The 23723-nt window shown below is 35.9% G+C and overlaps 2 protein-coding genes across 2 annotated transcripts in view; one reads left to right on the top strand and one right to left on the bottom strand.

Annotated features, from left to right (window-relative positions):
* Positions 1 to 814: 814 nt before the first annotated feature.
* Positions 815 to 5013, bottom strand: LOC122332564 (torsin-1A-like). The gene is made up of 5 exons (XM_043229896.1): positions 4858 to 5013; positions 3483 to 3748; positions 2679 to 2854; positions 1593 to 1720; positions 815 to 1495 (listed from the first exon to the last, which is right to left on the bottom strand). Exons 1-5 carry the CDS (start codon positions 4979 to 4981, stop codon positions 1251 to 1253), a joined length of 939 nt encoding a protein of 312 aa, XP_043085831.1. The 5' UTR covers positions 4982 to 5013; the 3' UTR covers positions 815 to 1250.
* Positions 5014 to 6028: 1015 nt separating this feature from the next.
* The window catches only part of scamp1 (secretory carrier membrane protein 1), a 23176-nt gene continuing 5481 nt past the window's right edge, over positions 6029 to 23723 (top strand). The window contains exons 1-5 of the mRNA XM_043229904.1: positions 6029 to 6204; positions 15792 to 15869; positions 17285 to 17395; positions 20253 to 20364; positions 21583 to 21711. Of these exons, the coding sequence (XP_043085839.1) occupies positions 6148 to 6204; positions 15792 to 15869; positions 17285 to 17395; positions 20253 to 20364; positions 21583 to 21711 (487 nt within the window). The 5' untranslated portion in view covers positions 6029 to 6147. The remainder of the gene's footprint in view (positions 6205 to 15791; positions 15870 to 17284; positions 17396 to 20252; positions 20365 to 21582; positions 21712 to 23723) is intronic.

The following is a 23723-nucleotide window of genomic DNA, read 5'->3' as shown; positions in this document are numbered from 1 at the left end:
CGAGCTCGACGTCATGACGTCACGCGTTCCCGTCGCGTACTTCGAAAAGTCCGCGTCTGGTAAATTTAAGAAGGATATCGGCGTTAACTGCACTTTTTGTGCAGTTGTTGCACGACAAAACGTACTTTTTGATTTGCATTTTGAAAATGCTGTTTTTGGATATAATCTACTCGTTTCATTACTGAAGTTTTACATTCATAAAGCTGTGCTCTGTCTTTAAAATTTTCGAGTGATCTGAAGGCCTTGATTTTTTTTCTTTTTCACTAATTTTATTTGATCCCTCTTCTTTGTGTATTGTCTTTTGTATTATGTTGTATCTGTTGTTCAATGCGTAAATTAAAAAAAAAATCGTGAAACGAAGGAAGTCAACTTAAAAATGATATTATTTTGTTGTTTAATGTAAAAAAAAAAAGCTTTTTATAATACGGTGACTTGTATTGTTTGTTCAGGCGTTGCTCTCATGTTTTAAAAAAACATGCACAGATTTTATTAGGCTTTATCACAGACACCTACTCTTTCTTTAGTGCTTGGCTCGTGTTTTATCTGCTTTTACGAACTCAAATAACAGGAAGGAGAACTACTAGAAGTAGCCTATCCTTTGTTTTTGGTTGGTCTGTGTTAAGATGGTTATTATTTACACGAAAGGCCGTCTCCGTTTGCGAGTCAAAGTTATATAATAATGCAATATAATTTATATTCAAAGTGATATAATAGGCTGCATCGATAAAAGCTGATAAAGTAGGCTGATTAAGAGCGCAACGTGCAATCTTGTGTTTTATATTAGAAAATATATGTGAAAAAAAAACAAGAAACGTATTCACTAAATGATTTAAATTAAAACAAAGCTTACAGCAAGGAATGAGTTCACTTCAAATCCTTCCTAAAAGTACTCCTCCAGTTTATAAATATGTCCATTTTGTGTTTTTGCATTTTTTTTATGTAATAAACCCATCCATTTGAAGCTTAAGTTCTTTTTTTTTTTAAGTTAATGCAGTCGTCGAATGCGGTTGAAGCTCCTGTAAACTGCTTAAATGCACAGCAGAAGTTAAATTATTACAAAAAGTGTAAAATATCGCGCGTAGCCAATGGGTAAGGATTCTGTTTCATGACACACACCCAAAAAAAAAGGTGAACGGGGACTGTGTGTGTCGAAGGCCATCTGTTTTTTGCAATAAACTCATTCTTGAAAACACGCCTCCGGCCCGTTTGGGGAGAATGCATGCAGGAAGTGTCCGTTTCCTCTTGTTCGTTTAAATGTAGAAGTCCAGTCTGCTGGAAATGACCTTGCAGCCCTGCGTGGAGAAGACGCGCTCCTCTTTAGGGAAGTAGTTCAGGTCACGGGCCATGGTTTCAACCACTTCCATATCCGGGGCACGACCCTTGGAGACCATCTCAGCCAGACCGCACTGGACGACGTGCTTGTACTCCAGAGGAAGAAACGGCACGAAGTAATCCACCAGATTCTTATCGATTAAGCTAGTGTGCCAGAGACCGCCTGCAGGGAAAGAGAGAAGCATGTGCAAATATAAACGCTTGCGCGCACGGATTTTCAAGCGTTATAAAGTAATGCACCGGTCGCTCGAGGCACGTACTGTTCTTGTTGTTGAAAACAGACAGCGACAGGGCCATCTCCAGGTCCTTCAGATGGATGTCCGGTCGTGGTTTCCCATCCTTCCAGAAATCCAGAGCCACCTGAGCAATGCTCTCACCCCCAGCGTTGCTGTAGAAACAAAAAACAGCTGGTTTGCAAAGAAATTAAATTAACACATTTACAGAACGGATCATATTATAAACATCAGTCTATATATACATACATATATATATATATATATATATACATATATATATATATATATATATATATATATATATATATATATATATATATTCAGACTATTATGTATTCATTTTTAATACTGTTATGTCTGTATAAAATAATTATTTTTACAGTTTGTATTTTTATAACCAAGAATCACTGGCCCAATCAGTGCTGTTTAATTATTGTTTCATTATTTTTATTTTAAATATTTTTATTATCATTATTATAGTTTTTTCTGGTTTTTACAAATATTTATATTTAGTTTTATTTTATTTGGTAACTGTATATTTTGAATTAGATTTAATATTTACACTTTAATTTCCAGTTAAAATGTTTACTTTTTGTTTTCTGTATTTTTCTTCTGTTCCAGTTTTAGTAACTTGTGTTCTTTTGTTTTTTTATTAGTCTTTTTCCAGTTACTGGTTTGTTTAATTTTTTTTTTTTTTTTTTGTTATTTTTTTATGTGCTTTTCTCACTTTTATTATATATATATATATATATATATATATATATATATATATATATATATATATATATATATATATATATATATAATATATATATATATATATATATATATATATATATATATATATATATACGTATATATATATATATATATATATATATATATATATATATATATATATATATAATATATATTTATTATATTAATATATCATTATCATTATTTTATTTCAATTAAAAACATTGCTATATTGCCCAGCACTTACAGCAGCCATGATTCAAAGATGAATTAAAAGTACAATTATTTCAACTGAAATTCTTAAAGTTACAAAAATTCAAATATCACACGTCTACAATCTAAAAGAAAGCTTCTTGCTCTCATCCTGTGCACCTGAGGAAGATGAAGATGGCCTGTCTGTAGGACACTCCGTTCAGGTTATCGTAGAAGTCCAGGTAAGGCTTTATGCTGTCGATCAGCCCGGGATGCATTTTATCCATTTCATCAAAGATGAACATCGAGCGCGGGCAGATAGAAACGTTCCCTCGTATCCACTCAAGCAGCTGCGTCTGAACACACACAGATGTACAGAAAAGACGGATATATTAAAATGCACAGATGCACAGAATCCAGAACTGACCGACACCGATACTTTTAATTTACCGTTTATTTTAAACTATGCACAGAAACCAATACAATATGTGTAATGACTTGTAGCGAATAGATATTTATTTTTGCAATTGTAGCATGTATTTTACATGCTTTTGTTCAGTTTTGTGCATTGCATTTTTAACATCCCATTAGAGCGGCTCAGTAATCACTAGACACTTTCCTCTAATAACTCTGTCTTTAGTAACTTGTGCAATGTTTTACTTGGTTGTTCCAGTGATGCAGCATGCTTTGCTTTTGCTTTGCTGCACATCAGTTATACAGCATAAGCTACATAAGCTATACTTGCCCCGATACCACAAAGTTTGCTGTGCTTGGACGAAGAAACGCAAAAAAACAGAACAACAGAGAGGAGAATGGAGTTATTAGAGATGGAGGATGTCTATGGCGTGCATTGATATAATTCATATAACATTCAAGAGCGGTGCATCCCTTAAACGATATTTTACTAATTTTGTTGGAACATAACACAGGCCATTTTCATGCATTTGCATATGATCCATATAGTAACTGTAAAAAACGCATTGCCTTGTATTTGCTAACGCAGGCCTCGTGAGGAAAGTGCGCTGTCGCCGTAAACAGATGAACGAAGCTGCTCGTCATGCCTTTCTGGTAAATATTTTCCGCTATAAGCTGGCTCACGAAGTTCTTCCCGGTCCCGGTCCAGCCGTGGAGAGACAGAACCAGCGGTTTCTTTGGGTTCTGGCTCCTCATGAAGCCCGTGACGGCCTTCAGGACGACCTCAGCCGCGACGTGCTGCCCGTAGAGCTTCTGTTTGAGGTCACGCTTCAGTCCTGTGGAAGAGAGGACAGGTTTACAGCAACTACGTTTCTAAGTTATATAACTAAGTTATACACATGTGTATACCGCAGTGCACGTGCTAAATAAATGAATACATACTTGCGTGATGCACTGGGCAAATGCATGCATTTATTGCATGCACACTGTAAAAACTATTTCGTAAAATGTACGTGAAAAGCTGGCAGCTGTGGTTGCTGGAAGTCTACAGTAAAAATACGGTAACACCGGTTTTTGCGGTTTTAAGTTTGCAGTTCAACACCGTAATTTCATTAACCGATTTAATGTTAATATACCAACCTACTGAATTACCGAAATCTGTTTGGTGCCTTTGAAACGCACCGATAAACACCAAATGCAGAAAGTCACGTGATGCATTCGTCAAACTGAAATATGCAATAAACATTAATTTGCCAACATTAACTAAACACGACTGATATGAAAAAACTAAGAATAAACAGTTATTTCAAAGAAAAAACATCTGAAATGCAATGCAGGGAATTCTGGGAATTTTAATTGAATTTAGCAAACTAGCCATTTAACAGGTTCTCACGGTGTATTAGCTTTATTTCTGTTTTATATTCAAAATGCAGCACCGATGTGAAGATACACGTCTGTTCTACATGGCCAAAGCGTGTAAAGCAAATAAACTATTTTTGATTAAATTTCACGTTTTGCATAAAACATAAACGACCTCAAACCTACACAATTCAAACAGACTCCATCAAATTACAATTCAATTCTATTATATACACACATAAGTCCAAAGTTACGTGGCAATGCCCCTCTGCGCACTGCTCGTAATAAACGGACCATAAGAAAAAAATTAAAATTAAGCGATAATTAAAAAAAAAAAAAAAATTAACTCAAAAGTAACGCATAAGTGACTTGATTAAATAATTATAATAAATGTTTATAGAATACGTGTAATACGTTATAATTTTTATTTTCATTATAATAAACGCTGACAGCATTTTTGCCAAAATTGTATAAACAATTATTTATCTTTATGAATTATGAACTTTGAGTCGTTCGAGTTTCGTTTTGCATTTAAACTGAAACCATAGCCTGATCAAATAAATCCACCTGAGCGTTTTCTTTTTACCGGTTCTATTAAAGCTGATCCAGTTTCCATTACAAGCTTCATTCTTCCAATAGAAATAGCAGTATATCGCAGCCAGAGCAGCAAGTCCTGCACCCACGAGTAGAAGAGACACACGAGCTGTCATCTTACTAAAGAAATCATCCAGACTCAAACTCCACTTCCTTGTCCCTGATCTTCTTGAAGTTTGAACCTTTTGTTGTTGTTGTTGTTGCAAGAATTAAACAATTAACTTTAAACACGTAATGAAGCATTACAATCAAGATAGTCACATAAAAAGCATTAGCAAAAAAATAAATAAAAATAAAATAAATAAAAAAATAAATATATATATATATATATATATAATATATATATATATATAAATAAAATAAAAATTCACTTTTGGAGTATATCCAAAGTTGATTAAAGGTCAAAATAATTGCTTTAATCATATTTTCTGACCATTTACATTTGTGCATATAAAACATACACAATAATATGAAAAGATAGCATAAAATAACATCTCTAATTTTATGTTATGTCATTTAATTTCATTTTAATTACGAAATCACATCAACTGCATTTCGCATGCTTAAGTATTGCTGTCCTTCATCCATAATTCAACTGGCAGCAAAAATAAATAAATAAATAATAATAATAATTTTTATATATGAAAATATGTTATTTTATGGCGTAAGACCATGGCTGGGGCGAACAGAAATCTAGAATAATTTTGCTTATTTATTATGCCGTTCTTCATGAGTAAGATATTCGTCATAATTCCTCATAATGACTTATTATGACGTCTTAAATTAAATACTACTTAGCAAATGACCAAAAAAAATCGATAAGTAATCCGATCGAGTTGTAATTATTGTCCGTGTACTCCAGGTGGCCGCACAGCCCACATATTCCGTGATGAACGTTTTCCGTTCTGCACTTTTGAACGTTCCTAGAAAAGAAATGGTTGCAAAGAAACACAAAGAAAGTAGCAATTAATCTATTAATAATAACAGCAGCAAAAACACCAATAATTATAAGAGAAAGTTATAAGAGTATTTAGGCTGCATGGAATGTAAGGAAACACAATAAAATGTCAATATGATGGAATAAAACGTTAATTAAAAAAAAGAAAAGAAAAAAGAATTTTGTTTTGATCGCGTTGAACGTTAAAGCGTGCGGTTGACGCGTTGACGTCATTTCCGGTGCTGCCATTTTGCGGTTGCGGATCGGTCTCGAGCTGCTGCTGCGTCTCTCACCGAACACCGATAAAACAGTCTTAACGTCAAAGCCCCGCTCAACCCCGGCGAAATGTCAGATTTTGACAGCAACCCCTTCGCGGACCCGGACTTCAGCAACCCGTTTCAGGTACTGTCACTTCGGCGCTCGTTTTTATTGTAGTGATTCAGCGAAGCGCTTTTTGTGTGTGTGTGTGTGTGTGTGTGTGTGTGTGTGTGTGTGTGTGTGTGTTTAACAGATAAAGTCATTGCGTTTCCATATGATATCCGTTCAAAATAAACTAATTTATTCTTAATATGACAAGCGGAAAAGCCGGTCAGTTGTGTGTAAATATGTCATCCCCGGCTCTTTGTATTTGTTTGCTAGCTTTTATTGTTAGCTTTATCCTTATTATTGGCTTTCTGAAGCGGGATGAGCGTCCAGTCGTGTGTTATTAATCACTCCAGTGCACTAAAAATCGCTTGCCTCATCCACATTACCCCTTGAATGATTATTTGAAGTCGAACGAGGCTTTAATTCTGGGCTTGGTTTCTGACCTGGGCTTCGCTTTCCACGTTTTTGGTCGTGTATTATATATTTAGTGTGCGCTATCTAGGGAGGTATCTGCTGTTATTGAAGCTGGCGGTGTGTGAAATTAATAGGATACCTTTACAGTCTGTGTGCACGTTTACACAGGGCTGAATGATGATGTTTAGGGCCAGTGAAGGAGGAAGATGATGATGATGGTGTGTGTGTGTGTGTGTGTGTGTGTGTGTGTGTGTGTGTGTGTGTGTTTGGGCTGGATGGATGGATGGAAGGATGTAGGCCGCCCTGTTTTGATCAGGCCCCGGTCAGCTGAGGGAATTAGATCCCTGACAGCCTGTTTTATTTTTTATTTCGTTGAGCCAAACATAGAAGCATTTGTGCATCTGTGCAGGTTAATGCACCAAAGCTGATGATTTTGTTACACGTTAATCACATAAAGCCATCAAATGCATATAAAGCCATAAAAAAAAGGCCTTTTATATTACCGGCATGATTAAAAACTTTGCCGTTAAACCTGTTGCACGCATTTTAGTAAACGGCCTTTAGCGTAATAATAGCGTAGAACAACTTTTTTTGATATATTAGAAGTATTTTGACGACACACACCAAGTTGATTTATCATTTTTTAGAAAGATCTTGGTCGAAGGATCATCGGGCTTTTAAGGAGCATTCTCAATTGAATTGCATTACAAGCTTTGATAATAAAAGCAGGCATTTGAATATAATCTTAAGACATGTTGTTGGGAAAAACAGAGCAGCAACTCGTGTTCATACGATTTTTATGCAAGCCTTTGCTAACGTTGCCTTGATTTGCATTTTATGTCTATAAAAACCTTTCCAAATTGCATACATTTGTTCAGTTTGGGCCTCTAAACATAGTTGTTCTCACTATATCATGCTATTACAAATCCTAAAAACCTGATGTTTCAAATATGATACTTTACACAAAAGCATATGCAAACTATGCAAGTATTTTTTGTCTAAAGGTGCAATAAAGCGGACTATTATTTCACATGTCAGGTTTCGCAGGTTAACACGCAAAAGCCATCTGCCCTGAGTTTCCCCTCATTTGTTTCCCTCTCTCCTGTGGTCTCTAGAGAGTCTGTGTATTTGACATTACAGGTGTTGTGGGCTCACAGGCGGGATCGGCTCCGTCTTGGAAGTGCAGGGGTGCAAATGCAAATTCGTGCACAGCAGATTGTGGCCTTTGTTTCGGCCGGACGGGACATGATCATTTAGACCTCTCGGAGAAAGAAGCATTGCTTTTGGTCACCTAGGACTCTCTCTTTTTCTCGTTTCTAATATCAAACCACCCACACACACAATCACTCACACACGCACACATGCACACACGCACACATGCACACACGCGCACACACACACACACACACACACACACACACACACACACACACACACACACACACACACACACACACGCACACACACAATCACACACACACACACACACACAATCACGCACACACACACACACACACACACACGCAATCACGCACACACACGCAATCACGCACACACACGCAATCACACACACACACGCAATCACGCACACACACACACACACACACACACACATCACACACACACACACACGCAATCACGCACACACACGCAATCACGCACACACACACACACACAATCACACACACACACAATCACGCACACACACACACACACACATGCAATCACGCACACACACACACACACGCAATCACACGCACACACACACACACACACACGCACCATAGCCTCATAATCAGCGTCAGTTTTCCTTCTCAGAAGTGTTTCTATTAAAGCCTACCTCTTAAGCCGTCATTAAACTCAACTGGTCAGACACGGTGTTTCGTTAAGTGATCAGCAGTAACGCTACGCGGTCCGTCATGGCGTTGCCGTGGTAACTCGACACTGTAGCCGACCGGCTGTAGCGGGCGTCTCAATAATTCACGCGGCCTCCTGATTGCATTGTGTTTCTGACTCGCGTCTTCGGGATATACGGACCGTCTTGAGCTTGTAGGTTCTTATTGTCTCTGTTAATTTGCTGCTTTTGGTGTCAAAATAAAGCAGACAGCGGCAAATACCCCGTCTCGGCCAATCAGCATGCAGACAGTCGGTCGAATGCTGCTGTTATGTTGCCAGATGTTGTTGGAATCAGTTCAGGACACTTAAAAAGATGCGTGTGATTCGTTAATCCTTTATTCGAACTTGCTGATGTTTAGGTGTATTCGCTAATTTATATCGGCTTTGAACTTGGCTTATTCAGATTTCGGGATTCGTTTTTAACGGCTTATTTGCATTTTAAGGGACTGCGTAATTTCATTTAATTATATTCTTTTTTATAATGTGGTAACCATTGGTGACTGTAACAAATAGTAACCTTTTTTTTTAAATTGTGATCTTTTTTTGTTTTTAGCAATCAATATTTGCTTCCAAATATAAAACGTTTTGTGTAAATAAAATCTATCTCCAATTTTGCCAGATTTCTGCAAGAATATTATCTGCGTAAGCTCCACCCCTTTCTTACATTTGACCTCAAGATTGCATTCATATCTGCTTTTATTCAGTAAATCGCGCCGTGTATCTCCCCTACTTTTTATCTTTTTCAATTATTGGTTTCATTTAGATCTACACCAAAAAACGATTAAATCACAACTTAAATTAGAAGTTATGAAACATTATGAAATATAGGTACATTATAAAAAATTGCAGATTTAGTTGATGAATAATTCACCTGGATAGAAAATCTCCTTTTGAAGCACAAAGTTTAACATTTTAAAGAATTTTACTGTTTGTTTTTTTTTGTATTCGTGCATTTGGCACACACTGTTATCAAAAATAAACTTGCATGTACACATTTTAGCAGTTCTTCATTGGGGCTTTTAAGTTTTAATATGGATGAACGAGCACCATAAAATAAATAAAAAATTATTTATATATATATATATATATATATATATATATATATATATATATATATATATATATATATATATATATATATATATATATATATATATATATATATATATATATATTTTTTTTATTATTAATTTATTTTTTTAGTAAAATCATGCATAATTGCACTGGAAAAAAAACCAAAAAATAATATTAGGGTCATGTAACCGCACTGAAATTTTTATTTTAATTATTGGAGTAAGCTACATTTCACACATCTTTGTACTTCAAAATGTAATGTTTAATGTAATGTGCTTCACTGTTGCACTACTTTTTAAAAAAATGAGACGTGTGAAACATCTTAAAACACCTTAAATCTAAATATGCCTGATAACTTTCCTTTGAATCAGACCAGGAAGGATTATGCGTGATTAATGACCCAAGTCATGCACTTTTTTTTAAATTTTTTTATTAGTTTTTATAACTTCCCCAAAGAAGACAAATGCTTTGAGTTTGGAGGATGAGTCATTCCTCACCACAGCCTCATAATCGTTGTTAAACGTTTCTGACTCTGTGAGGCAGTTCCTCAAAGAAACCACAGAGCAAACAGTCTTCATCCTGGAGGAGATCCTGGTAGAGATGACTCTCACGTTGTGCTGAAACGCTCTGAAATGATGCAGCCTCATCAACAAGTAGGCGTGCTGCAGGATGTTGCAGAACCGCTGCGTGTGTGTGTGAGTGTGTGTGTGTGTGTGAGTGTGTGTGAGAAATGCATGCATGCATTTGGCCCTGACTGAGCGCGTTTTGCCTTATTACAGTCATTTCACAACGCAGCAGCTGTCAAACTCCTAAAACTAGCGCTCGTGTCACAGCGGTAAGAAAGTAGGCTGTCTAAATGAGGTCCGTCTGATTCCGTCCGTCACCCGGAGATCGTAATGAGAGCACAAGAAGAGCGAGAGAAAACTAATGATCTGATTAGATGGACGTTTCTGGAGACGTGGGCCGCTCTGCAGATGCAGGGGAACCTATTACAGTGAGCCGCCGTCACCGAGTGTGTGTGTGTGTGTGTGTGTGTGTGTGTGTGTGTGTGTGTTTGCCTTCATTCACACTGTTTGTTGAGGGAGCGGTGACTAAGAACAGAGCGGCGTTATTTTAGTTTCTCTCTGAGTCACTCCTGTCATTGGCGGCGGAACGGTGCTGTCACGGGACTCGGGGATGATTTCATTTTACTGAACGGAATTTCATTAGTTTGCGCTCAGGTCTCCTGATTTCTCCGAATGACCGTCTGTCTTTGAGAGATCCTCAGCTCCGTTCCAAGACGTAGTCAGCTGTATTTCAAGGCGCCGTTAGAACTGCAGTGAAGCCTAAAAAGTGACTGATCTGGAACGGCAGCAGACATAAACAGCGCACCAACATTTCGCTAAAACACAAAAGTGAATAACTCGCAAACGATGCACGAGAAATAAAAGCAATAAATGTAAAATGCGCATATGCACCTCGGTGTGTATTTGCGTTTGTATGTTTTATATTCAATTAAAAGGTGATTTAAATAATCGTGTGCATAAAGTAAAATTGGCAAAAATGCTAAATAAATATAATGCAAAAGCCTGTGTAGCCTACGTACTTTTTATATTAAAACGGAAGTAATCAATCATAAAATGTACGTAAGAAATAAAAAATTACAAAAATACTGCATAAATGCACTTGCAATGCACACATTGGTTAAATAATAATGCCATATAAAAAAAATAGGTCTACATAAATGGAAAAAACACAACATAAATACGTAAAAATATGCTAATATTTATTGTTTATATTTATTTTTATTTTGGAACATTGTTTATGTGGAAGTTTACTAGGTTTTGGACCAGAGCTGTTGCTGTTGTTTGTCACTTTCTGTGGGTGGATGGATTTTTTTCATGCATTTTGTTGATGCTTGGACACAGGTATCAATATATTTGTACCTGCTAGATATAGACAGCGGAGCAGGGAGCTGCATAACAACCTGCATAGATGCAATGGGCTGGGTTTTTTTTCCACTTTTTTTTTCTTTTTAGGTTTCACTTGCATACCTCAAAGGTGACATTTTAGGTTTCATTTGTCTTCCAGCCCACACGAAAACCACTTCCTTTTGTCTGTCTCCTCCCGAAACCTTTGGCCTGAAACGTGAACGCTCGCAGCTGGAACTACGAGACCGATAAACCCGAGCGCAGACGATCTTCTCCGCGTTAACCGCGGACGTGTCACGCCAGGGTTTGTTTTGCATGCGCGCGGGAAAGTTTGCAGCCTTCACGTTTGCTCTGATCTGATTTGCACCGTTTTCATCGCGGCTGCATTCAACGCTAATCTTGTTCGGGTCTGAAATAAGCTTCAGTTCTAGCTGTGCTTGTCGAGCCTCGGCGTGCGTCCTGAAATCGTCTGTAGTCACGAAGAAGCAGGGCTGAAGGGGGTCAGGACCAAACGCGCTGCTGGGGTCGAGTTTCCCGCTTTAGAATCAGGTCAGCGAATGTGAGCAGCCCTGATATATAGAGTGCTTCGCAAGGACATAGTTCATGTATCGCACGCTAAGCTCGCGTTTAAAGGAATTGTTCGCCCAGAATGTAAACGGGCTCTTTCTCGGATCATCCAATATGTAGAGTTTCTTTCTTCATCAGATTTGGATAAATGTAGCATCACGCTCCCTAATGGATCCTCTGCAGCGAATGGGTGCCGTCAGCATCAGAGTCGAAAAACATCACAATAATCCACTCCGGTCCGTCTTGAGAAACCAAAAGCGAAACTAATCCACCATTAACATCCATAAGTCCATGATGCTTCAAGTTCCTCCGGTGGAAAAAGTCCATCTCCTCTCACATCAAGAGATTTTGGCTTGATCCTTGATTTGGTGCGATCCGGGCAGATTTATCTCCTGATTCAGGCTGCGTCTGCGTTCGGAAACCATGTCAAGACTCGTGTTTTTGCTGATTGTTTTTACTTTACTAGATGTTCTCTGATGCACTGGAGTGGTGTGGCTTGCTTGTGGGTTACTGTGTTATTTTTAAATGAGCTGTTTTGACTTTTGATTTGGCGGCACCCATTCACCCACAACTGGACTCTGGGATGAGTGCATTTTAACTTGCATAGATGATATTCCTGTGTGGTTCTGAATGTTTAGACACACACTTATATTGCTTATAAAGTCATTCTAGGTGGGCAGTTCCCTAGGTTTGGAGATACAGACGTGCCAAGTGATCACGGAGTGTGACATCACACATCACTGTCCCGCATGATGTGTATCATAACAATACTGAAGACAAAGACAGTGTCTTCTTGCTTGTACAAATGTGTGTGTGTGTGATTATCCCATGAAACATTCATTGTTATACAGACTGAAATATTCATGGCTCTGGAGTCCTGACAGTCCGCCAGCCGTATGAAACGGATCCGCCTCAGGACCTGAGTGCTGCATACTGGGGCTGCTATGGAAACAAGGGACGGTTGTGTGTGTGTGTGTGTGTGTGTGTGTGTGTGTGTGTGTGGTTAACGTTCTTTGGACCTTGTGTGTTAAATGAACCTCTGCTTCCGTCAGTGAGGGAATCGTCAAATACGGAAACACGGGAGTTTAATAAAGGAATTTTTTCCTGCTATGTGTGCATCAGAACTAATAGGCTATGAAAGGATCAATGTTTCAAACCGCTATAAAGTCTGAATTAATATAGCGAGGAGCATACGGGTTTTTCTTCCAGCGATAACTTCACTTTTCTAGGCTACTGCGTCAGGGTCAAGTCATATGCGTTGCATTGTGATACAGTATTTCACATTGTGTGTTCAGCTGTGTTCAGACAGAGGGTCTTTATTTATTATAATAATAGCGTTTTTGTTGCAGCAATAAAATGAGTGTCTGTTGATCAATGTATAGACTGTAGTAGCCATATTTCTGCACAATAATAATAATAATAATATTAATAATAATTACAGTTATTATTATTGTTATTATGAGAAGTTTGCTGGATTTTTACTATAATTTTATTTATTAATTATAGTAAATTATAGTAATTATTTATATAATTAATAATATTGTTATTATTATTGTATATAATGATATTGTGTATATTATTATGTATTTTACATGCAAATAGTTACTAAATGTTTTGTATTTTAAGAATTATTTCTAAATAATAAAAATATTTATATTTATAGTTTTATTTAAAATATGGTTTTTAGTTTTATTATTTTGTCATCTTTATTAATGTTACTAATTAATTTTGTTTACTATTTTATTAATGCTATTTAAATTACTACTACTACTATTAATAATAAAATGTGTGTGTGTTTGTTTTTATTGTAGTATGTTGGTTAAATAATATACAATTGTAATATAAGTAAATATAATAATAAGTAAATATAGTAAATTATAGTAATTATTTATATAATTAATAATATTGTTATTATTATTGTATATAATGATATTGTGTATATTATTATGTATTTTACATGCAAATAGTTACTAAATGTTTTGTATTTTAAGAATTATTTCTAAATAATAAAAATATTTATATTTATAGTTTTATTTAAAATATGGTTTTTAGTTTTATTATTTTGTCATCTTTATTAATGTTACTAATTAATTTTGTTTACTATTTTATTAATGCTATTTAAATTACTACTACTACTATTAATAATAAAATGTGTGTGTGTTTGTTTTTATTGTAGTATGTTGGTTAAATAATTGTAATATACAATTGTAATATAAGTAAATATAATAATAAGTAAATATATATAATAATAATAATAATAATAATAATGATAAAAGTAATAGTAATATGTCTGAAAATATGTAGAACTTGTTCACAATATGTTAAAAAATGTTGCTTTAGCCTTTAGAAAATATAATTGTTGTGGTATTGGTCATAAAGAGTACTCTTTGCTCCGAACCCAGGGTTGATCTCTCCCTCTTATCTATTTATAGCGTTTTCTCCGTATAAATTACTGGAATCAGGCAGGAGAAGATTACAGCTTCCGTCTGATATTCCTGATGTCGTGGGCTGTGGAAACGGAGGACAGGATGTGTAGTATTTTCTTGAAGCGTGACATAACGTGTGCTTGGGTTCTCTCGGCTGTTCTGGGCTTTAATCCGATGCCGACTCAGCACTGGGCGTCAGGATTAGTTCGGCTCGCTCCGAAGTTCTCCGAGTTCTCCGACATCTGTGTGACATTAGTCCCGATAATCATGCCTTCATCAGCGGCGCGTGAGTTTGTTTAGGGCCGTTCAGAACTTAGTTTATGGCTGTTTTAGAGCAGCAGTTAAGCTGCTTGTCGTCAAAGTTGTATGTTGTTATGTCATAATCGCAACGATTTCTGCAGATTTCTGAATAAGTGAGACGAAGTACCGTACCGTTACCATGGATATAAAAGTATTTTTATCTACTGTATACACCGTTCACTTCCATAAAGCCAAACCCAACATCAGAAGGAGCTTTGTTTGCCAAGTGCAATCTCACACACAGTTAGTTTTAGTTTACAGGACCATAAATATGCAAGAAGATTCATAACAAGTAGATCTGTGTCTTCTAGACAGCTAACCCTCCCCGAGTGACTGATGCATTTTGCGTGCAAACCCGGAAGTTGCTTTCTTGATCTAAAAAGCTTTGCTCTGATTGGCTGAGTTTGTTGTTGTTGTTTTAAATCAGCCTATATAGAAACAAAGCCATTTTGAGAAGATACTTTTATGCATTCACACCATAAAAAAACAAAAAAACAAGTTCAATGGTATTTATTTTAATTTTATTTTTTGTATGTCTCAAAATGTATTTTGAGGTTTCGTCTTTTAATAAATGTTTTTTTGTTTTCTTTTTATACACATTTTTATGTATCTCTTCTGGGTCAAGATGGACTCAAATCAGAGTTAAACCCTGAACAGATCTACGTTTTCCTTTTTTATTGAAGAAAATAGTTTTTATATATATTTATATATATATATATATATATATATATATATATATATATATATATATATATATATATATATATATATATATATATATATATTATTTTTATTTATTTATTTTTTTTCTCTCGGTGGTATTGCATGCTCACGGGTAAAAAATAAATAAAATAAAAAAAAATTGTCAAAGTTAACACCATTTAAATATTCCAGGTTGACTTTCTGCTTTCAACATGGCAATCAAATCAAAACCTTATTAGTAAAACTGAACTGAAAGCCTTCACACGGCTGTGTGCGAATCATGTTAAAATGTCTAGGTGAAATATAAACGGATGTTTCTCCGTGTTTTCTGCAGGATCCGTCAGTGACACAAGTAACGCGGACTGCCCCGCCTGGCCTGGAGGAATACAACCCTTTCACAGACACGAAGCCGGTGAGACGCCGATTCACTCTTACGTTCGTAAACCTATTGTGTACAGGTTTTCTAAGGGCCATAATAATTAGAACGGTTCGAAAATAGCATCCGCCAACACGCTTTGAGGAAAGAGCGAGAGGGAGGCCGAGCGTCTGCGTTTAGAAATGCTTTTACATACCAGTGTTATTTCAGCACTGTTGAGATGCTGTTATAATTTAAATTAATATTTTAGTTTTAAAAATCTTTCATTTTAAATGTATTACGGTATTTAAAAATATTAAATTTTTTAAATATTTTTTTATTTTTTAATACATCAAGTTGACGTTAAAGAAAATGAGAAATGTTTGATTTTTGATTCTATTGTATCTTGTATCTGTAATAACGCTGCTGCATCGATAATAAACACTACCTACTATTTTTAAGAAAAGAGGAATTTTCAAACATTCTAATTATCTCAGAAATGTATTTATATTATATTATAATGTTAACAAATATTTTTATGCCTTCACACCAAAATTATCATTTTTTTTTTCAATGGTACAGTGTTATTTATTTTTTTATATGCATTTATTTTAACTGTTATGTCTCAAATTATTTTATTAACAGGTTTCATTCTCTTAATGTTTTTTTTTTTTTTTTTCACATTTTTATTTATCTCTTCTGGGTCAAGACGGACTCTAATCAGAGTTGAACCCTGAACAGATCTACGTTTTCCTTTTTGGTTTGATTTTTGGTTTTATTTCAAGTAACAAATGCTTTAGTTTTAGTTGTATCCGTAATAACGCTGTTGCATCTCAATTTTCAAGCATTCTAATTATATACATCTCATAAATGTATTTATATTATATTATAATGTTAACCTCTCAGAAATAGGCCACTGATTCGGTGCAAATATCTCGAATTGAACAATGAGATTTTATTTTCTATCGCCACGCTGGTAACGGAAGGTCGGCTCGAGTACATTGCATTGTGGGATACGGTGTTTCGTGCAGCGTGCTCTGTTTTGTGCTGCACATTTGGCCAAATTCTGTAGGTCATCCGAAGGTTTGCTGTAAGCATTCAGACTTGCGGAAATGCGAGCAAGGAAACAAACGGCGTGCATGCAGTACCAACAAATAGCATCACTGACAGCGTGGTGCAACTAGTGAAGCTGTACCGGCGTAGGGCTCGCTGCCCAGAACAGCCCACACTTACGGCACAAACCCGTCAGATTGCCAGTCATCCGACCGAACGCTTTCACACTATATATATTCGTTCCTGGCCCTGATTGTGCGCGTGAATCGCTTCATTTCTAAATGATCCACGGCATTCGAAACGCGTTCAATCAGTCTGGGTTTATGAATGAAAGGGGAAAAAACATGCTGTTGTTGTTACAAATAAGAAAGCGTGTGTTGTTTTGGACTACAGTGTTGTTTTATTTTGTGCCGCTATAGGTCCCGCCGGGCTCCGCCCCTAAATCGGTCCCGCCCACAGCCAACACGCAGCCGGCCATCATGAAGCCCACCGAAGAACCGCCAGCTTACACTCAGCCTCAGCAGACACAGGTACATGCACCTCGCTTCAGTCTGCGTTCACTTCACTCAGAAAGGAAGTGCAGCAGCCAGAAAGGAGGAACGGTTGCCTAAATTGTTCTTTGGACACGCCGCTAATGCTCGAGCGGTGCTTTATAGATGCTTGCATCGTGCTCCTTTCTAATGTTACAGTGGTTCAACTAGGGCTGCATGATTAAGAGAGTTTTTATTTTTTATATATTGTTAAAAATCTTCGCTCTGCTTGTTATTAGGGCTGCATTGATTTAGTCAAAAATTGTATTTATATTACATTTGCTTTAATTGTATTTTTTACTAGTGATTTTAATAACAGTAAATAACATGCAACATGCAATATTATAATAATATTATTCACTGCTATCAAATATTTTTTTTTTAATTACACACAAGAAATATAATAAATACATTAGCTAAGAAAATAAAGAAATAAGTTATTAAAATTGTTAATGAATAATAAAATATTAAAATAAGAAACCATACTCTTGTAAAGTAATATTATATGGTATAATTTTTTTTAATTTTTAGTTCAACTGTAAAAAACGAATATTTACGGAATTAAAAACAAATATTGTTTTTAAAACCGTTTTAGTAAATGCATATGTGAAACGCGACACATATTGCTTCAAATAAATTCCAATTTTCTAATCACGCCAAGCCTTATCCCCGATATAGTTTTATTCCAATCATGCAGGCCTAGTTGGCGACTAAATGTGTTTCCTGTTCATTTACGCACACTGGAGGATGAGTCTGAATTCTTTTCTATGTTAATCAACTGCATCGAGCATCTCTAGAAGGACTTTTTGTAACCTTTAACCCCAGTTCGGATCGGTGTGAAGCACCAACGGTGATGTCTGAGGGCGTTCGCCGTGGAAAATCCTCCTGGATTTTAGTGAAATGTCCTCAGTAGGACGACAGAAGCTTGCCGGTCTGCTCACGAGTGGGTAATGCTGTATAATTCAGCACGCCCGAGGGAGCGGGACGCCTCGCTCCACACATATGGACACGCAGGCGCGCTTGGGGTGAGTGTCAGATGACTCACTGGCCCCGGCTCCACGCGTGACGTCAGGACGTGACGAGGTGATCCAGATCTTCAGGAGGAGGCCCGGTCCGAAGCCGTTGCCGTTTAGCTCAGGCTCTGTCGCTTGTAGAGGAGCTGAGCCTCGGGGTGACGACAGAAGGCTTGTTAAAGGACTTGTTGCCCGCTGGCTTTACTAAGCCGTGCCTGTCGCATGATGCCGCCTTCAGGGAAAGCTGGAGATTTCCGAGCCCGTAAAGTGACCCAGAAACGAGGGCGGCATGCGTCGACAGATTGGCTCAGATGAGAGCGATTCTTAAAATGATAATCTGTCGTAACTGGGACGCTGTTGTAATGAGTCCAGGTCCGGTGCAGGCTGGACTTTATTCCTTTCGGCAGCGTTCGTTCACGCAAAAAGCGCTTAAAAATTAATTTTTAAACTCTGCCGTGTGTGTGTGTGTGTGTGTGTGTGTGTGTGTGTGTGTGTGTGTGTGTGTGTGTGTGTGTGTGTGTGTGTGTGTGTGTGTGTGTGTGTGTGTGTGTGTGTGTGTGTGTGTGTGTGTGTGTGTGTGTGTGTGCGGTACAGTATGGAGGGCAAACGATGAACTCTGGCATCCCACACAGTATTTACACTAAAGCAGTTGAGTCTACAGAAATAAAAAGCTCTGTATCACTGTAGCGTTCGTATTTAAGACCAGCTAAAAAGTTAACCTCACCGCTGGTTTTAGTTTCTTTCCTGCGACTGTGTAAAGTGATCCTTAAAAGGTGAGTGAAGGATCAAAACTGAAGCGGTGGGTTTTTATGGCCTGACTGTTAATTATATTTGGTAATGTTTTACTTTTTTTTTATTAGTATTATTTTTTTAAGATATTAATGATATTGTAAGAAAGATATTGTAATGTGTTATTGAACTGCACAGATATGTGCTAAATACCTCTATATTCATATTGAATTAATTTATTTTATATCAATATTTACAATTTTATTAAATAATTATTTAAAGAATATATATATGGAAACAAGAGCATTGCTTAACTGAATAAAAGCATTTTTATTGAAGTAATAAAAGAACTGAGCTGTTTTCAATTGTTTAAAAAATATTTTAATTATTATTTTATTTTTAATTATTTTATATTATTTGAATATAGTAAATAATATAATAATTTTTTTTTAACCAAACAAAACTAATGTAATTGATTTTCTGGTTTGATCTGGATTATATTTTATTAAGTTTAATTTATATATATATATATATATATATATATATATATATATATATATATATTAGTATGCATGCATGTATATGAATAATTTCTTTTATTTAGTATTTACTTTGTACTAAAATTAAGTATACATACTACTCTTTTAAAAAAAAAAGTATGATTTTTATTAAGCAAGGAAGCATTCATTGAATTAAAAGTGATATTAAAGACAACTATAACGTCACAAAACATTCCTGTACTTTTTAACTTTCTAACAGACATGAATCGGAAACCGTTTTCAACATTGATGATAATCAGACATTTTTCATGAGCGGCAAATTTACTATATATTCACTTAGTTATTTAAAATTGCAACGTTTCACTTTGTTTTTAATCAAATAAATGCAATCTTGGTGAGGCCTTGAATGGTAGTATAGCTCATGCCTCTCATAATCAGTTATCATAAATGCAGTCCTGTTGAGGTTTACAGTGATGAGAGATGCTGTGAATAAGCAAGTGAGTGCCAGACGTGTCCGTTCGATCGCTTCTGACAGCCGTGTCTCAACACGATGCCTTAGGTGTGTTTGGATGCTGGTATGTGTGTGTTCCTGACCGCTCCCCGTCCGGTGTGCAGGATCAGGCGCGAGCCCAGGCCGAGTTACTGAGGAGACAGGAGGAGCTGGAGAGGAAAGCCGCGGAGCTGGACCGCAGGGAGAGAGAGATGCAGTCTCTCAGCGCGTCAGGAGGTGAGTTATTAGCCTCGCGTCGAGCCCCGTCTGTGCCGCATCGCTCATTCCACGCAGACAGGAAGTTACTGTCATGTAAAGTCACCTACCACCCGACTAATGCAGCGGGTTAGCCTCATTTATTAAGACTTCTTCAGCATGAAATCCCATCCACGCTGCAGCTCATGGTGAAGAAAAGGCACGGATTACGTCACAATGCATCATATTTGGTAAATGAAATATAAGCCAAAAATAGAGCCTGCTTTGATTTAAAGTTTGATGCATTTAGAGCAAAACAGGATGTGTTTTGTAGCATTTTTGACGACCTTTTTTAAGACCAAAAAGTCTCCTTTAATCAGCAGAAAACAGCACGAGTCCCGTTACAACAGTTTGTTCGATTCTCAGCCCATTTTAATGTGTGTGTGTGTGGCAGTATTTTATGACTTATGATTTTTCACTTTTTTTTTTTTTTTTTCACTGATTTGCAGATTGTGAGTAAAACCATAGTTTTGAATGCGTTTTGGTCACAGAAACCTCAACATTTGACTATTTGGGTTTTTTTTTTTTTTTTATTTGGTTTTAGGTTTTTTTTTATTTATTTATTTTTTTTATAATTGCATCAAAGCTGTCAGGTACATAACCTGAATAAACCTTGCACTGAAAAGGGTTTATTAATCTATTAATACTGAAAAAAAGATACTGTAAAATGCACAGTGATACGCAAATATATAACTCAGAATGTTACATTTATTAATCAATAAAAGGTGTGGTTTCCATTTTAAATTAAATGTATCGATTAAATTTAGTAGTGAATGATTCTTATTATGAAAAAAGATGAAAAAGTTGTTATTATTACCGTATTATTATGTTAGACCTGCAGTAACCCTTTTTATCCATAAAAAAATAAATCTGAAATTCTGGCGTGCTACGCATCGATCAAGAACGTTATTTGAACGTATTATCGCATGACATTTATAAGAATACAGTGCGAAAATTACTAATTTTTTGGAATTAATAGAATTTCAATTCCTCATTATTTCATCTCATTTTTCGAAACGTTGATATTTTAAGTTATAAAGATCTTAAATTCATTTAAATTTATATTATTACTTAAATTTAGCCGCAAAAGTGATGCTTCTAAAAAAAGGAAAATAAGACAATGCTTAGTGAAATAGATCAGCTTCAGGTTTACTCCACTTCTTTCCTCGTTTCATTGATTTTCCTCTTTTTGTTTCTAAGGGAGGAAAAACAACTGGCCGCCTCTTCCAGAGAAGTTTCCGGTGGGTCCGTGTTTCTATCATGACATATCCGTGGACATCCCTGTGGAGTACCAGAAGACCGTCAAGATCATGTACTATCTGTGGATGTGTGAGTAGCTCTTGACCAATCCCATAATGCCAAAACGTACTGCCAGCCAATCACAGCAGAGGTCGTTTACATATGCAGTCTTAAAGGTACAGTAACGCATCCAGCCTGTGTAATACTGTACTGCAGGTCAGACAGAGGAGGAAAATGTTCATAAACCAGTGACCTTGAGCACATTAGAAACCTTTGCTAACTTTGTAAATGCACTTGTTTCGGTGCAAGCCAGCGTAACGCTCGTATTCTCATGTTTCCAGGTCTGTTTGAACCTGAAAAAGTATTGAAAGAAGAGACATAATAACGTTAAAGTTTATAAGCCGTGTAAGTTTTGAATGTTGCCGTAGTATTTGTACTTCTGCATATGTACGTTTCTTTATCAATTAAAAAAAATTGGAAAAGTATATAAAAAAAAAGTTTTGGCATAAACAGAACTGTTTTTTAAAAATGTCAAAAATCTAGTTTTTTCTTATGTTATCATGTTAGCATTTTGTTTTATTGTGTAAGTTAGCTCTATATGTTTTTGCAAATGTTATTAAAAATATATATATATATATATATATATATATATATATATATATATATATATATATATATATATATATATATATATATATATATATATATATATATATATATATATATATACACACAATTTTTAATTTTTATTTTTATTATTATTTTTTTTTATTATTATACATACAAGCAAATAAACTAAAGTTACTAAGGTGAACTTAGCAACACTGGTCTGAACACAGATCAGCCATAGATCATCCCATCATTAGAGGATATGTTAATGAAGCGAGAAGAAGAAAAAAAGACTGCATAATTAAATAACTGGCCTTGATAAATACATAAATGTTAGAAGAGTAAGTGTAATTATAATTTTTATTTTGCTAAATAAAATTAGTAAACTAATGCATTTTTAAATAACAGGTAATTGTTTTGTTTATTAATGTTGCAAGTTTCATTTTGCACAAAACTGTAGTCTGATCAAATCCATATTATTTTTTCCTTTTACGGTTTTTATATATATATATATATATATATATCACACACATATACACAGATTAGGACATTTATTTACATGTATTATTTTACGAAATTATATATTAAGTTAAAAATAAGAATATTACCAATATTAACCACATTTGTAATATGGTCTCACGATTACTCAAAAACTTATTTATTTTTCACAAAACTACATCAGAATGGTTCAGATTGAAAGCTTTTTAGAATAAATATTAAACTAAATACTCACATAAACTTTGACTTTGAGTTGAAAAGGTGCTGTTTTCATTGGGAAACCTGTGTGGTGTTTGGTTAGGGTGGTAATAGTGTAAAGGAAGTGAGCTGAAATGAGTCGCCGTGGGCCGTGTTTGTGCCTCCCAGAGAAACCGCTGGATGAGGTCAGTCACGTGACGTCAGCCGCATCATGTGATTCGCCTCAGACCGGATTTTGAGTTCGGCCCGATCTCGTTTAGTAGGGATTTGGACGGGAAGGAGGCGGAGAGCGACTCGAGACATTCTTGGCAGGAAATGCGGTGCAGGATTCCACACCAGAACCAATCTATGCTGCACAAGTTGCAATGCTGTTATATTTAGCAGAAAGAGTAAAGGCAGACCCCTATTCTCAAGATCATTTATGCACAGCGAACTGTAATATTAGCCTGTCCAATACATTTAAAATGGACACTCTTTTGGTCTCGTTTCTAACATTACATGAATTACTAAAGTATGACGTAACATACACACTTCTGTTCAGATCTGCTGCACTGCATTTATTGCATCAAAACGCCTAATAGTGCAAGTTATATGAACGCAATTGATTTGTGTAATGCAAAGCTGAGTTTTCAGACGCTCCGTGTCACGCCACCCTTCAGAAATCAAAAAGCATTATCGACGTTATAAACTGCTGAATATTTTCGTGGAGGCTTTGATGCGTTGTTTCAGAATTCTTCGATAAACGCTAAAGTTGTGTGTGTGAACACGCTCCGGCTCTCCTTTAGCTTTTATAAATG

Source organism: Puntigrus tetrazona, unplaced genomic scaffold, assembly GCF_018831695.1.
Source record: "Puntigrus tetrazona isolate hp1 unplaced genomic scaffold, ASM1883169v1 S000000116, whole genome shotgun sequence".
NCBI lineage: Eukaryota > Metazoa > Chordata > Actinopteri > Cypriniformes > Cyprinidae > Puntigrus > Puntigrus tetrazona.
Note: the sequence above shows the minus strand (reverse complement) of the source record. Positions and strands in the feature narration are given on the sequence as shown.

Excerpts from the sequence above, each read along its gene's own strand:
- LOC122332564 (XM_043229896.1), bottom strand. The coding sequence starts at position 4,981 with ATGACAGCTCGTGTGTCTCTTCTACTCGTGGGTGCAGGACTTGCTGCT. Across the intron at positions 3,749-4,857 it reads GATCAGCTTTAATAGAACCG|GACTGAAGCGTGACCTCAAA; the intron begins GTAAAAAGAAAA and ends TCTCTTCCACAG. Across the intron at positions 2,855-3,482 it reads CCTGCGTTAGCAAATACAAG|ACGCAGCTGCTTGAGTGGAT; the intron begins GCAATGCGTTTT and ends GTGTGTGTTCAG.